General features: G+C 36.2%; 1 protein-coding gene and 1 long non-coding RNA gene across 3 annotated transcripts in view; one reads left to right on the top strand and one right to left on the bottom strand.

Moving 5' to 3' along the window:
• The window catches only part of LOC104982326, a 14,736-nt gene extending 3,472 nt beyond the window's left edge, over positions 1–11,264 (top strand). Inside the window, exons 2-4 of the long non-coding RNA XR_824503.1 lie at positions 5,153–5,204; positions 8,462–8,565; positions 11,227–11,264. This is a non-coding gene — a long non-coding RNA (uncharacterized LOC104982326). The remainder of the gene's footprint in view (positions 1–5,152; positions 5,205–8,461; positions 8,566–11,226) is intronic.
• Positions 2,976–16,347, bottom strand: part of TMEM209 (transmembrane protein 209) — a 32,173-nt gene continuing 18,801 nt past the window's right edge. For both annotated transcript variants that reach the window (XM_010831676.1, XM_010831675.1), the window contains exons 10-15: positions 13,942–14,067; positions 11,451–11,548; positions 10,336–10,450; positions 10,136–10,233; positions 8,426–8,499; positions 2,976–4,901 (exon numbers count right to left, since the gene is read on the bottom strand). In XM_010831676.1, coding sequence (XP_010829978.1) covers positions 4,847–4,901; positions 8,426–8,499; positions 10,136–10,233; positions 10,336–10,450; positions 11,451–11,548; positions 13,942–14,067 — 566 coding nt within the window. In that variant the 3' untranslated portion in view covers positions 2,976–4,846. The remainder of the gene's footprint in view (positions 4,902–8,425; positions 8,500–10,135; positions 10,234–10,335; positions 10,451–11,450; positions 11,549–13,941; positions 14,068–16,347) is intronic.

Raw genomic sequence — 16,347 nt, 5'->3', positions numbered from 1 at the left:
GGCTGGGCTAGGAGAGTAGGGGTGGGTTTGAGTGTGTCAAGGCATGAGGATCTATATACATCTCAGCACAGTCCAAGAATGAGAGGCTTGCTTTACAATGCCAAAAGAGCCATTTCCTAGTTTTATATTGTTATTCTGAAAGACTTTTTTTATTAAAAAAAACAAAAAACTTATTTGGCCATGCCAGCTCTTAGTTGAGGAATGTGGGATCTTCTATCTTCATTGCCGCATGTGGGATCTAGTGCCCTGACCAGGGATTGAACTCGGGCTCCCTTCATTGGGAGCATGGAGTCTCAGCCACTGGACCACCAGGGAAGTCCTCTGAAAGACTTTTTAAGTCCATTTTCCCCCTTACCCTAAAGCACACTGTCATCCATTATTTTCATTCAGCTTCTCAGTGATCACTGAGGTATGAATATCTTTCTTATGCCCAGAAATCAGTGTAAAAGGTTAACTGCCCTGCCTCAACAGTGACAGAGCTCAGTCCTCTCAAGTCCCAGCTGGTTCAAGCCAGTGGCTCTTCTAGCCAGAGGAACTGTGGAATATTCAGTTTGCTTTGGGGGCATGAAAGGATTTAGTTATAACTACATTGCATCCTTAGCAGTGGCTGAGATTGTTTGCATGTTGACTTAGCTGTGGAATATCTTTGGGGTCACTGCTGTCCTGGGTAAACAGGATTCTGGGCACACATGAGGTTGTTCTCCATACCTATCCTGCCATACTGGATTCTTCCTCCTAAGGCCGACCGAGGTGCCACCCTCCATAGAATCCATAACCTATTCCCCGGGCCAGTGCAGTTCATTCGGTGTGGAAATGAAATTACTGATGACCATTCAGGGATCAAATTAGAGACATGGCTCAGAGCTAATGCCTAACAATCCTGCAGTCTCAGCACAAAGCCCCTGGCATACACAGTGAGACGTGGCAATGTCACTGGGGCCTAAGAAGCACAGGTGCTGATTGTGCAAGCTGCTCTCACTCCAAGTTGCCAGACAACCACACGTTCCCCCCGCCCCCTCCCAGATCCTTCCCAAAAGGCTTTTTGCTAGAGATCCCAGCCCTCTGCTGCTTGGCTGTATCTATAACTTGGGGACTGCTGTGACTGAAGCCACCTGGACAGATGGTTGGGCCAGCTGACCTCTCCCAGCTCCTCACAGTGGACCCTGTAGCATCTGGGCCAGTGTGCTGCTGCTAAGTGCATCAACCTCACTCCAGGTCATTAAGGAAGATCCCCAAGAGTACAAGGAATTGGCTGTGTATTTTCCTAACGCCTATACTTTTTAGGCAGTGTCCCTGCTGCAGCTCTTCAGGCCTGGGAAATGTTTCCTCCTTCTTAGTGTTACAGGCTTCCCTGGTGGCTTAAATGGTTAAGAGTCCACCTGCAATGCAGAAGACCGTTGATCCCTGAGTCAGGAAGATCCCTTGGAGAAGAAAATGGCAACCCACTCCAGTATTCCTGCCTGGAGAATTCCATGGACAGAAAAGCCTAGCAGGCTACAGTCTAGCTGCAAAAGAAAAGCCAGTGCTCCTTGCTGCTCAAAAGATATCCTTTGAAAAGAACTCAAGCCTTTCCCAAAAGGTAGCTTTAGCCATCATCAAACTCTTCCTGAACAGCAGCACAGCTCAGACCAGTAGAACACTAGTCTTTCATGAGAATGAGACAAGCTATGAGAACCCACCAAGACTATATGTCACTTCTGGATTCACTCATATGGCTGCTGAGTGCCGAAAAAAGGGGAAAGACCTAATCACTTTGGAGGAGAAATTAGTGCCATGTGCAGTGGTCAGGATCAACCCCCCAAAATAGTGGGTTTAATTAGAGCAAAGTTTTAAGGGAAGGGCAGAGGGGGAGGAGACATCCCCAGAAATCAGGAAGAGGAGGTACATATGCAGAGAGCCCAGCAAGGAGCAGCCTACACTGGCTAAAGCTAAGGATCCAGGGGGATAAGGCTAGCCTGGGGCCATATTGTGGAGGGCTTTAAATGTCAGGCCAAGCAATTTACCAGAACAAAACCGATCAAACAAGTGTTCTAGGAAGATGAATTTGAAGGGGACGTGCAGGATAAATTGGAAAATCTGGAAGCATGGCAACAATTAGGAAGCTGTGAGATTAATTAGGCTGTTGTAGTAGTCCTATGTGAGTTGATAAGGATATAAATGAGCACAGTGGCAGCAGAGATGGAAAGGGACAGCTGCAAGAGACATTGTTAAGAAAGAATGGATGAGATCGCTGCCTGATTGGACAGGGGACCCAGGGAGCTCAAGGAATCAAGATGAAAGCAGAGTTTTGAGCATGGTCGACTGGTAGGACAATGAACAGAGAAAGGGATGTGAGAAGAGGGAGCTGTTTCAGTACATATGAATTCAGTGCCACACATGAAGAATGTGCAGGATTTCCAAATGGAAATGTCCGACAGGTCACAGGAAATTTAACACTAGAGCTCAGGAGAGACAGTTATGGTTGGTGATGAGCTTGGGAATCAAGTGCAGAGTAAGTCATAGAATGAGACCTTTAAGGAAAAGCAGAGGACCAAAGCCTGACCTTTAAGGAATGCCCGCATTCAAAGGATTTATTTATATATTTTACAAAGCTGAGTTTAGAAGTGCCAACTATATACATGCTGCTTGTCTTCACCACTGAAATATCAGCTTAAAGTGTGTATCCGTTTGAGAAGGCCAAGCAACACAGTATTTTTATGTCATAGTAGGAACTAAATTATAAACACCTAAACATGCTTCTAAAACAAATCTGGCTGAAGAAAAGGCTGATTTTCATAAAGAAGAAAGAATGATACAGTGAACATAATCTATGAGATTGTGTATTTGACCCCATAAGGATGAGTCAAGTGAAAAAAAATTTGAGAAATAACATTTAATTAGAGAAAAGAAGATTATTTACTCATTTTTAACAGAAGTACCCCAAAATTTACCACATTTTCAGTGCAGTGTCTTCTTGAAGTATGAAGTCAAACTAATTCATTAAAGTATTTTTAATAAAAACTATAGTAAGTATATGTTGGCTGAAACATTTGTGAAGACAAATATATGAAAGCTACCCAGAGCATAGTAACCCATACCACCCTTAGTAGGGAAACAAAATCTTTCCTTTTTTAACATGTACCATTAGACTTTATGTGAAATATTTACTGTATGTTGCATGACACATAAACTTTAATATAAGAAAAGATATATTATTTTTTATAATTATGAAGTAGATACACAAACTTTTGAAATGGTAGACTTAGACTGTAACATGTTCTTATATTTAACATGTTTAATTGGTATTATCCTAACAAATTTAGCACATATCAAAAGCAGTTATAAGATAGAAACCTCCTTTCTTTTGGACATCTGACTTTTTAAAAACAGGAACAAGATTTACAAATTATACAAAAGAAGCAGCATATATAATACCGACATGGAGTTTTTGAGAAGATACTGGTTTTCCAGGTAAAGCAGTCTCTAATAATATGTCAACCCAGAAAACATATACAGATGCTAGCTAGCCTTAGATATACTACTTATACATTTAAAAAAATAGATGGGAGGGTCAAGCAAAACTTACAAATTTGGTAATTTCCTACTCTCCAGATATTTTGAACACATCTAAGAAATTTAAACAGATAAGATAGAATATGATCTTAAAGAAGGGAACTCAATATTAGAGAACAGTGAAACTGAGTTATTAAAACCAAGGCAATTGTTTTTTTTGATGTCTTCAGTCTCTTGACTAAGACCTAAATAGTTTAATTCTATCAGCTAAATTTAACCCAAGTTGACTTTTTATTTTTCTGTTTAGTTTACGGTCTTTTATTCACATCAAGTCTTTGATGTAATTTTACACTCACAGCACATTACAAATCAGACAAGGTGTGTTTCAAGTGCTTAATAGCCTTAGGTGGCTGCTGTAATGGAACAGCTCAGGTGTAAAAAGACATAAAGAGATGCATGTGCACATGTGCTTTCAAACCACTTCTTGGTGATAAGCTAAGTTGAAAGGTACCAGGAGAGATAACAGTCAGAGGGTCTGGGGGACTTGGCTGGTGGTGGTGGGGAAGGGGAGGGGATAGTCCCCTGGGAAAGCAACATTTAGGCAGAACTTAGAAGGGTGCTGAGGAGGGTCAGAAAGACCAAGAGTGGGGCAGGAATGTCTCAGGCAGCGGGAGTGCATGGAGGCCACTGAGAGGGCCAGTCTGGCTGGGGCAGGGAAGGAGAGAGGTAAGGCAAGACTGGAGTGGAAGGGGCGAGGGCATCACAGAAAAGACCATGCAGCATTTTTCAAACCATGTTCAAAAACTGTGAACTTCACAGAGAGCTGACTTTTCAAACATTAATACCATCAAATCTCTTTCAATAATATTTTAAAAATACACATGAATTAACATTATTTAGAAGTTTATCTCATTTCTTTAAATCTGGGCCTTGGGCTGATTTGCCAAACACTGGGGAAATACAGACATTAAAAAAAATGAGCAATTTGCTTGTTTCTTTTTAATTATTTATACTAAATAACTCAATTGAAAAAACACTTTTGTGGGGAACAATATGGTGAATGATTCTTATTTGGTGGTTACAATGAAGAAGGACTCGAATTAATTAAGGGGTAACCGCACTGTTTTGTGTCAACAAAAATCTGAAGGGTTGTAGTTTTTTCTGAAATGATAAAAAATTGAAGGTAATTTTTCTTGGTGTAGAATATGTTTCACACTAGCTATTTTCTGTTACATCTGAAGAGTCTGTAACATGCATATACTATCTTATTTCAGAAGAGGCAGTGACTCAGATGCTTAGATTCAACTTCTGATTCAGTCAAATAAAGTCCAAATGTTTGGAATTAAATTATCCACTACTCTCCAAAAATCCACAAAATATTCACACCAGAGAGGCCAAGATTAACTCTCCTAAAAAAAGAAAAAAAAAAAAAATTAGTGAAATTGATTGACAAGCATTTAAGGTCTTTTTTCCCCCCCCAAATAACAGGAGTCTTTACAAGGAATACAAGTTTAATTGACATTTAGTGCTTTTCTGCAATCAGTTATGTTATACATGGTTTATCAGATGAATTCTAGTAACAGTTATTACTTTCTTACCTGTGCTTAAAACCCAAATTTAGAATAAATGGTTTATGGAGTGTTGAAAATTAATTTTTCAGTGGAACTCAAGAACTACTACAACAGATGGAGTTAACAGGACAATTTTAGCAAGTAAGTAAAAGTGTCAATTAAATTTTTTTTAATGGAGATTTAGAGATGCTAGGCCTCTTAGAGAACTTTACATATTTGATTTCATTTAGGAGTTTTCTAATTATTTGGGATGCTTCAGTAAATATGGGTATTACTAATATAGCTTAAATTAAGCCTTACTGCACATCATATAAAGAAAAATCTACTCCATAGAGTAATACAACTGTATTCAAAATAAGAGGAAGGAGAAGAGGGCCAAAAGAGAACAAGGACTCATCTAACAGGATGGCAGTCAAAGGAGAACTACACATCTCTACCATCTGGAGCCAGAAGAGTTCTAAGCGGTTGCTTTTGGGAGATGGGCTTGGGAAGTTCTGGGAATGCCTTATTTCTGTCATGAAATTTTAGCACACTGTGACTTTTAAAATTATGAGTATGTATTCATTTTAATAAAAAAAATTTAAAATGTACCAAAAATGCTCTTCAAAAAGGGTAATTTCATCAACTGTGTTTTTTCTCCATACCCTCAACAACATGGCAAATGAGAAATTTCAGTATGATAGGGAAAGAAAAAATTTAATTTTGGCTTGCTTGTAAATGAGACTAAGCGTTTTTTCATGTTTGTTAACCACTTGCACAACACTCTTCTATGAAAAAGTATTTCGTTCATGTTTTTGACGATTTTCTGTATTTTTCTTTTCTAATGTGCACGCTCTCTATGTATGATGGATATTACCTTGGCTTTGCTCTAAGCATCAGTTTGTCACTTAGTTTCAAACTTTATTTATGGAGTCTTTTGCTAAACAGGACACTTTACTGTGCAGTCAATTCTGTCTAGATTTTTTTCCTTCTTGGAAGTAAAACATTCATATCATTCTAGTAACTGCACAAATAAGTGGCACTGAATTGATACTGTATTTGTATCAATCTGCTGTATTATGGGCATGATTCCAAGTGGACTATATTTGAGCCACTTGCTTATTTCCTTTATGACACAGGAGGGCAGTTTTTAACATTTGGTTGTTCTACAATGTATTAAAAAGATCAATCATATTTTAAAAGCTAGTAATTTCAGTTTTTTTCCCCTGGATTAAAAAAATCAAATAAATAAAAAAGATTCATTTTAGTCTAAAATGTTTCACTTATGTTTCCACATATAAGGGGCTCATTCAGTTAAAATAAGCACTTTAAGAATTGTATCAATTCTTTTGGGCCTCTGAGTAAATCACTGTCCCACTAAGTACTTTAAAGATTTTACATTTGTATGTATCTGACAAACTATATATGGCACTCAACACAAGCTTGTATCAGTTATCAATTTAGATTTTTTGAGGAAAAGATAAATTTTCAATTAAAATAAAAAATTCACTATTTAAAATACTGCTAAATTAATTCCCCACTTCAAAATAGCCTTCCAGAAACACTTTTAAATGAAGAATTACAAAGCCATAGCACATTCCATCTTTCTAATATATGTGTATCTATAACCAAATGCTGCTAGAAAATTTAGGAAAAAAGTCTATTTATTGACACAGAAAAATATCCAAGCTACACCATAAGATCAAAAGGCAGCTCACAAGGTAATATGTTTGGGTACAATATATTTTTAAATAAAATGAAAAATAAAAACAGAATCCACTTTCCCCATAAAGTAACTGGAAAAACATACACCTCCAACTGATAACCCAGTGGATACCTTGAAGGAGTGGCACTGAGAGACAGTTGATCAGAGGGGAGTTTTCAATTACTAGTTTATACACTGCTGTATTGTTTAAATATTTCTGTATTGAGCATGCATTATTTTTGTAATTAAAAAATAAAAAAGAACCATGGTAGCAGAGATGCCTGACAAAAGTGAGTTTCTTAATCTTTCTTACATTAAAAAAAATACATGCTACAGGAAGCTGATAAATTTCTTAGAAAGCTGTTTATAAATTTCAGTTTATGTCCTAAAAATCTTTGCATCTAATATGTTTAATTAAGGATAGGAGTTTGTCTTTCTCCAGTGCAGTGCTGTCCAACAGAAATATAATATATAACCTTAAAAACTAAACAGTAAAAAGAAACAGGTGAAAATAATTTTAATAATATACTTCATTTAACTCAGTATATCCAACATATTATTTCAACATGTAATCAATATACACAATTATTAAAGAGATATTTTACTTTATTATTTGATACTAGGTCTTTAAATTCTAGTCTATGTATTTCACACTATAGCGCGTTGTGTGCATGCTCAGTCGCGTCTGACTCTGCAACCCGGTGGACTGTTGCCCTCCAGGCACCTCTGTCCATGATATTTCCCAGGCAAGAATACTGGAGTGGGCTACCATTTCCTCCTCCAGGGGATCTTTTACACTGACAGCCCATCTCAATCTAGACTAGTCATATTTCAAATGCTCAATGCCACACACATGTGTCTGGTGGCTGCTGTGTGGGACAGTGCCGTTCTAAACCTGTATTAAATAGGACACGCATAGAACTCAACAGAAACATGAAGATCAGAGCTGAACAGACTGATGCTTTCTACTCAGCTCTTCCCTTTTCATTTTTTTAGCCTCAGGTTACTTAGTGCAGGCAGAGATGCACCCAGAACCCAGATTCTCAGACTTCCAGCCTGTGCATTACCAGATTTACCCAGCATTAGCTAGGGTCCATTTACTTCACATACTGTTTTGAAGCACTGAAATTTCAAATCACCAAAATGACAAGACAGCAATTTTGAGTTTACTGTAACAGTATGTGAGCTTCATTACTAAGTATTTAGATGACACAAAGTAAATAATTTCAACTGACCATTCTTCCATTCCAATTAACAATATTATGGAATGGGTGCTGACTTAAGTCTCTTTGGAAGTGTAAATATTTTGTAGAAGGCTCTGTGTCTGAAATGGGATAGCCTGAACAAACAAGACTCCAGTTGGTTTGTTTGTTTTTTTAATTTTCAAGTGGCTAGAGCCTGATATATCTGAATTGTCCTTCTGGGGGACACCACTGTAAAAGCCAATAACGTGGTCGAATTGCCTTTTTATCAATAGGGAAATGGAGGTTTTAAGGAATTAATGGACTTGCTCAAAATGGCAGAAATCGTTAGCAAAAGCGCTGAGCCAGTACTAGAAGTCATGCCTTGTATCGTTTAGTACACACATCTTTTCAGTATATGATGCTGCCTTCTGCAGAATCCGAACATAAGAAAAAGTGTATAAAATAAGTACTTGTATTAAAGCATAAATACCTACCCAAGCATTCCTGACTCTTTGGTTTTTATAATGTAGAGGAACATCAACAGTGTATGAAACATATTATTTCGGCCCTGGAACAAAGACAAAAAAAACCAGCAAGATTTAAACCAAACCAGAACAAAAATTCAGCCTGAGAGGTAAGTGTGGGTCCTATCAATTTACATTCTACTAATTCAGAATTCCATGTAATTCAGGCTTTCATTGATTCATTAAACAAAGTCCCTACTTTTGTGCTATAAGTGGGACTTCTGTGGTGAATAAAACAGAGAGGATCCATGTAATCAAGGAGCTTAAAGTCTAGCAGAAGGAAAGGCAGACAGGAAACTCAGAACTAACGTGTGAGGAATGTTATGAGAGAGGAGGAGGTGCAGGGTGCCATGGGAACAAATACATAAAAACCAGAGCAGTGAAGCAATGCCTCCCTGAGAAGAGATATTTTTAAGTTGAGACCTGAAAGATAAGCAGAAATAAACACACTGGGAAGTTCCCACACAAGGGGAGCAGCATTTACGAAGGACTGGCTGGGAGATACTCTGAAGTTGGTACGCTATATCCTACACACAAAACACTACCCCCAAAATCAACAGTTTAAACAAAAGTGTTGAGATTAAAAAATCTTTAATCACGCTTTAAAATACATTATGATACATACAGTATAAGTAATATATTAAATGTAAATTTATTTTATCTACAAGGGACAAGGCAGTATTTTGCTAGCACTAAAATCAAACTACTGATAGCTCCTGATTTAGATTTTCAGTTTACTGATTAACTTATACCTGTTCACTCTGATTTAAGTTGTTTTGACTAAAATATCTTTAGGATATATGATTTTTAAAGACAGTGTTTCTTTAAATGGCCCAAATTATTTACACTTACAAAGTTGAAATATTAAACTTAAAAAAAAATGAAATATTCTCTCCTGGGTATCTGACAGAATGAAGAATATAATTTTATGATTTAGTCTACGTAAAATTTCTTTAGTAAAGATGCTGGTAACAAAATAACCACAAAGGTCATCAACAGAACTGATGTTTATAATTAAGAGTAAAATGTCTGGATAGAAGTATAAACTGGTACAATAAATTTTTTCATATAGTAATTTGATAATATATTTTAACAGCCTTGAAAATATTCTATTACCTAGAATTCCACTTTTGGACTTTGAGCTAAAAAATTATCCAAAATACATATAGTTATATGCATAAAGGTATTTATGACAATGAAGAATTAGAAACATCCAAAATGTCCAACTGTAGGGAGTGGTTGCATAAATTATATCTTTATCATGAAGTTTTAAAATTGTCATTAAAAAGTGTTTTTATGAAGACTTTTAAAGTCATGGAAAATTATGTTATAATGTTAATTTTTAAAACGATATAGAACTATACAAACAATATGATTTCAACCCATAAAAAAGTACAGAGAAAACCAAAATAAAAAAAAATAAAAAAAAACAAAAACACCAAATAGTAACAGCTTCCTCTAAGTAATGGAATGAATTTTTCTTCCTTTTCTTCATACTTTTCCAAATTAAGTATATATTACTTTCAGAATTTAAAAAAAAGGGATATAAAAATAGCACTTTCCCCCTAACTTAAGAAGTTTACCTATTTCATAAAGAGAATCTAATTTTAAAAGAAATATCAAAGTAAGTCATCCATGACATTAGTAATAGCAACTGCTGTTGCTTCTAAATAGAAGTACCTTTGGAAGATTGTAGACATGACGCTGGTAGATTAGCTCATAATGGGGAGGGTTGATAGCACTCTGATAAATGCAAAAAACATTCTCATTCGTCACATCTGTAAACGAAATAGGCTACATTAAAAAACAAACGAAAAGCTTCCACTACATTATTTTATGTGAAAAGCTCAACTCATTCTTTTAGGAGAGGTTGTTTATACCTGGTTTATTTGGTGTCTGAACAAAGTGCTGAGAAGTAAATGTTTTTCCATCAGGATATTTAGGATGTGGAGGTAATCTGGAATCAAGGTAGGTGCAAAATACATGCATGATGATCTGAAGACAAGGAAATAATTTTTCAAAGTCAGCATGAAAACCTATGTGTGGTACTTTTCAAACATCTGTTTATAATGATTGCAATTTTTAAATTTTTCCCCTGAGAAAGAATTAGCAAAAATGCTTTCAAGTGATTATATTTGTAAGCTGAAATCTATAAAATGAAAAGATAAAACACATTCCTAATTTTGTGTTAAGTGGATTATTCACCCTCATATAGTTAATTAACAGCAAAATGAAGATAAAATACACATATAGTCCATTCTTGACTATCAGCATTTAAAACTTCATTTTCACATGCAACAGTCATTTTAAAAAAACAAACATAATTTTGAGAAACTTTTAAATGCCTAAAACTTTAGTCTTTGATCTCATAAATCTAATTCTAGGAATCTGTCTTAAAGTCATAACCCGAAATTAGAAAGAAAAATGCAGTATGTTACTCCCAACAGTATTTAAGACAGAAAAACAAAAATCCGCCCCCTGCCACTACATATTTCTAAAACTTTAAGGTCAGTTAAATGACAGTGAGTAATAATGCAAATACTTAAACACTGACAAGTGAAAGAAAGCAGGATACAAATTTTATAATTACATCTGTGATAAAAAACATTAAAAATAGCACAGTCTAAGTAAAGAAAAAATAAGAAAATACACCAAAATATTAATAGTGGTTGGGTTAAGATGCCAGTACAATTTTAATTTTTTATTTCTACTTAATTTCTAAAGTCTTTTTATTTAAAAACATTTTTTTCAATTTTTTTTTTCTTTTTCAGCCACAGCATGCAGCTTGCAGGATCTTAGTTCCCTGACCAGGGACTGAACCTGGGCTTACAGCAGTGAAAGCAGTGAGTCCTAACCACTGGACCACCAGGGAATTCCCTCTAAGTTCTTTTAATGCTTATTTTATAATGGAAAAATAAACCCATAACAAAAATGTCAAACTGAGAAAAATAAATAAAAATAAATAAAATAAATAAAAATAAAACTGAGGACTTACAGCAGAATCCGTGGGCAGGTCTGTATCCCACTTGCGACCTTTAAAGTCTCCACCTCTATTCCATCGAAATGAGCTCATACAGCCTCCCTGAGAAAGTTCTGTAGCAACAGAGGTGAGATTAAAAAAAAGCTAAGAATGTATACTAAAGAAGGAGAAACAGGCTAAGGGGTTACAACAAGGAAAGCATGTCATCTTAAAAACCCAATCAAAACATTCAAACAAAGAAATACACAATATAAAAAATTAAATAGCACCATGAAGAAAGAGTAAGATAAATCCAATGTAAGACAAGATTACTATTCAGGATTCTTAAAAAAGGCAATGTCACGTTGGGGGGAAAAATTGGCAGAACTGTTTTAGACAAAGAGATTAAAAAAAAGAGAAAGCAATACAATGTAATGTGTGAACATAAACTATTCCAGTTAGGGAAAAAAAGGGTATATAACAGTCTCTGGACAAATGGGAAATCTGAATATAAACTGGATTATCAGATATAGAAATATTCATTCTTAAGGTCTGACAATTCTATTACAGTTATGTAAAATGTTCTTACTTTCAGGAACTCATGTGCTGAGAAATAATGATGTCCACAATGTTAGAGCAAAAAAATGTGTGTGTGTATATGTAAAATGCATGTGCATATGTATATATAGAGAGAATCAAATATTGTGAAAGGATGGTAATTGTTCAATCTGGTAGCCCCATATAAATGTTCACTTTGTTTTTTAAACATTTTTGTATACTTGACATATAAAACTTTATATATATATATATATATATGTGTATACACACTCTGTATATATGTGCACACACACGTCTTTTTTGGATGTATAAATATCTTGTTAGCTATGAGGCAAAGTGAAGAGTTAGTCACTCAGTTGTGCCCGACTCTTTGCAACCCCATGGACTGTAGCCTGTCAGACTTCTTCATCCATGGGATTTTCCAGGCAAGAATACTGGAGTCGGTTGCCATTTCCTCCTCCAGGGGATCTTCCCGAACCAGGGATCAAACCTGGGTCTTCCTGCATTGGCAGGCGGATTCTTTATCACTGTGCCACCTGGCTATGTATATAAGCTGTATTTTTCATACTATAAAAGTATGACGTGTGATCACTGTTTGTGGTTCTCTTTTTAAAAGGCCTTATCCTCTTCTACAGATACATATCAAGATCCTTGCAGATAATCTGATGATGACATACAGAACTGGCCTCAAATAATGCAAGAAGGGAGGAGGTAGATGGGAACATGCAAAGGGTGAGGGCTGCACAGGGACTGATGGCTGCTAGAACTGGGTGCTGGTATAAGAAGGCTGAGCAGACTCTTGTGTCTAGTTTTAAGTACATTTGAATTCTCCTTATACAAAACGTTTTTGGGGAGCAGGAGAGGGTGGGATGAATGAGAGAGTAGCACTGACATATACTACCATGTGTCAAACAGCTAGCCAGCAGGAAGCCGCCACACAGCACAGGGAGCTCAGCTCGGTGCTCTGTGACGACCCAGATGGGTGGGACTTGGGGGGACTGGTGGGAGGGAGGCTCAGGAAGTAAGGGAGGATATATATATGGTGGAAACTAACACAACATTATAAAACAATTATACTCAAAAAAAAAAAGTCATGATAAATGTTTATTCCTGAACCCTAGTCTAAAGCTAGAATACAGAAGGGGCAACATAACACATAACGTAAATTAAGATTTATGATAAATCTGAAAAGTGAAATAATATTTCTAAAACTTGTTTTAGTGATGAGACCATTTTACAGAGTCTATCCAAATGAATGTAGGGAGGCATAAACAGAGTATGTGGGGGTATCAGGGAGGCTAAATATCCTGATTCTCAAGTCAGGCTCCTGAGAAGACTGTGTACGTGTATATACGTGCACACTCTCTGTCACTCAGTCATGTCTAACTCTTTGAGACTTCACAGACTGCAGCCCTCCAGGCTCCTCTGTCTATGGGATTTTACAGGCGAGAATACTGGAGTGGGTTGCTCTTGTCTTCTCCAGGGGATCTTCCCAACCCAGGAAAATAACCAGGATTATTTTCCCCAAATAATCAGGATATAACAGACATATAAACAAGCAACATATTACATATGACCTATAAAAACTGAAAGAAATAAGATCAGCATACTAAAATTATAAAGAATGTCATTGTGGCATCCATTCTTGGTGGTTTAAGAATAGAAAATGAATGAAATATTCACGCGAACCCATTTAGCTCATATTTAAGTTTCCCTATATAGGACAAAATTATTACTGTATTCAAGGATAATTACATTATTTTGATCATTTTTAAGCATATAAAATATAAAACCCAAATCTGTTCAAGTATTAGCCTTAATGAAGCCATAATGTGTATTTATAAAGTAAGACCATACTTAGTGATACTTAATAATGAAAAAAAATTTCTTTCCCATGTTACCTTTATTTATAAAATTTCAAAGTACTGAAACAGCTCTCATTTTTTTCCCCCTTCAAATCAATAATTACCTTTGATCCTTTCAAACAAGTATTCCTGATTTGGAGTGAGGTCTAGATACTGCACGATTGTATTCAGAGTTGGAATGAGTGGAGCTTTGACTAAAGCAGCCTGTTTCAAGCTAGTAATACTAGCCTCTGTTAAAATTAAAACACACAGGACACACAGGTTATTCTTCGTGGGGACCTTCAAAAAAACTTCAAATGCTCTTCCCTGAATAGATGTTGAAGAATAAATAAAAGCAATGATAGTTTATCTTAACAACCTGCATTATCTACTTCACCTACAATTTACTTGACCATTTCTAGCAAGGTGGCAGCTATATAAACAACTAATACACAGGAGATTCTTGCAGGGTGTATATATTAATAAAAAGATACACAATAGCTTTCAAAATCAGATTGAGTTAAAAGATGTCTATTCTGCCACTGACAAGTGAAAACTTTATGACAGTGATTTCTCTCATCATTTCATGCAAGACTACTATCCAAAGAAATTAATAAACCAACAGAAAGTTTCAAATGCCCAACCTTACTATACAGTGTTGGGAAAAGAGGCTTTCTTATAGGTGACATTATTGCTAGAATATAAATTCGTTTTAAGCTTTTTGAAGGATTATGTACAAAGGCTTAATACATTTATATCTATTGAACTTACAACTTCACCTCTCAGAAATTATCCTAAAGAAGTAATTATAAATGTACACAAATATTTAAGGACATTTACTCACAGCACTATTAGTAACAGTAAGGGGAAAATCTTCTATTAAATAACAAAGATCAGTTAAATACAATATATTACATACATAGAAAAGAAATATAAACTAGCCATAAAAATAGTACTGGAGAATACTTAACAAAAAGAAAAAGTGGAGGGAAAAAAGGAGGTATGACTTTAATTCAATTAAAAACATATACACATACATACTATTTGCTCAACTCCCAAATACATACTTTCCACATTTTAATGTTCTTAAATTATGACATAACGTACAACTGATATATATAGTTGATTATCATAGTATCTTTCTCCAAAAAAGAATACACAATTGTAACTAAAACTGACTGATTCTCCATGTTTTTTTTAAATTTATTTTTAAATTGATGGACAATTGCTTTACAGAATTTTGTTGCTTTCTGTCAAATAAAAACATGAATCAGCCATAGGTATACATATGTCCCGATACCCTCGTCCAAGGTAAGGAGCATTGGCTGTGCTTTGCTGGAGCAGCCATGAAGAGATACCCCATGCCCAAGGTAAGACAAACCCAAGTAAGATGGTAGGTGTTGCAAGAGGGCATCAGAGGGCAGACACAATGAAACCATACTCATAGACAACTAGTCAATCTAAAATAGGACCACAGCCTTGTCTAACTCAATGAAACTAAGCCATGCCCGTGGGGCAACCTAAAATGGGCGGGTCATGGTGGAGAGATCTGACAGAATGTGGTCCACTGGAGAAGGGAATGGCAAACCACTTCAGTATTCTTGCCTTGAGAACCCCATGAACAGTATTAAAAGGCAAAATGATAGGATACTGAAAGAGAAATTCCCCAGGTCAGTAGGTGCCCAATATGCTACTGGAGATCAGTGGAGAAATAACTCCAGAAAGAATGAAGGGATGGAGCCAAAGCAAAAAGAATACCCAGCTGTGGATGTGACTGGTGATAGAAGCAAGGTCCAATGCTGTAAAGAGCAATACTGCATAGGAACCTGGAATGTCAGGTCCATGAATCAAGGCAAATTGGAAGTGGTCAAACAAGAGATGGCAAGAGTGAATGTTGACATTCTAGCAATCAGCGAACTGAAATGGACTGAATTTAACTTAGATGACCATTATATCTACTACTGCGGGCAGGAATCCCTCAGAAGAAATGGAGTAGCCATCATGGTCAACAAAAGATCCGAAATGCAGTACTTGGATGCAATCTCAAAAACGACAGAATGATCTCTGTTCGTTTCCAAGGCAAACCATTCAATATCACAGTAATCCAAGTCTATGCCCCAACCAGTAACGCTGAAGAAGCTGAAGTTGAACGGTTCTATGAAGATTTACAAGACCTTTTAGAACTAAGACCCAAAAAAGATGTCCTTTTCATTACAGGGGACTGGAATGCAAAAGTAGGAAGTCAAGAAACACCTGGAGTAACAGGCAAATTTGGCCTTGGGATATGGAATGAAGCAGGGCAAAGACTAATAGAGTTTTGCCAAGAAAATGCACTGGTCATAACAAACACCCTCTTCCAACAACACAAGAGAAGACTCTACACATGGACATCACCAGATGGTCAACACTGAAATCAGATTGATTATATTCTTTGCAGCCAAAGACGGAGAAGCTCTATACAGTCAGCAAAAACAAGACCAGGAGCTGACTGTGGCTCAGACCATGAACTCCTTATTGCCAAATTCAGACTT

The sequence above is a fragment of the Bison bison genome, unplaced genomic scaffold, assembly GCF_000754665.1.
Source record: "Bison bison bison isolate TAMUID 2011002044 unplaced genomic scaffold, Bison_UMD1.0 scf7180017864530, whole genome shotgun sequence".
Taxonomy (NCBI): Eukaryota; Metazoa; Chordata; class Mammalia; order Artiodactyla; family Bovidae; genus Bison; species Bison bison.
This window is presented reverse-complemented; position numbering and strand designations above follow the sequence as displayed.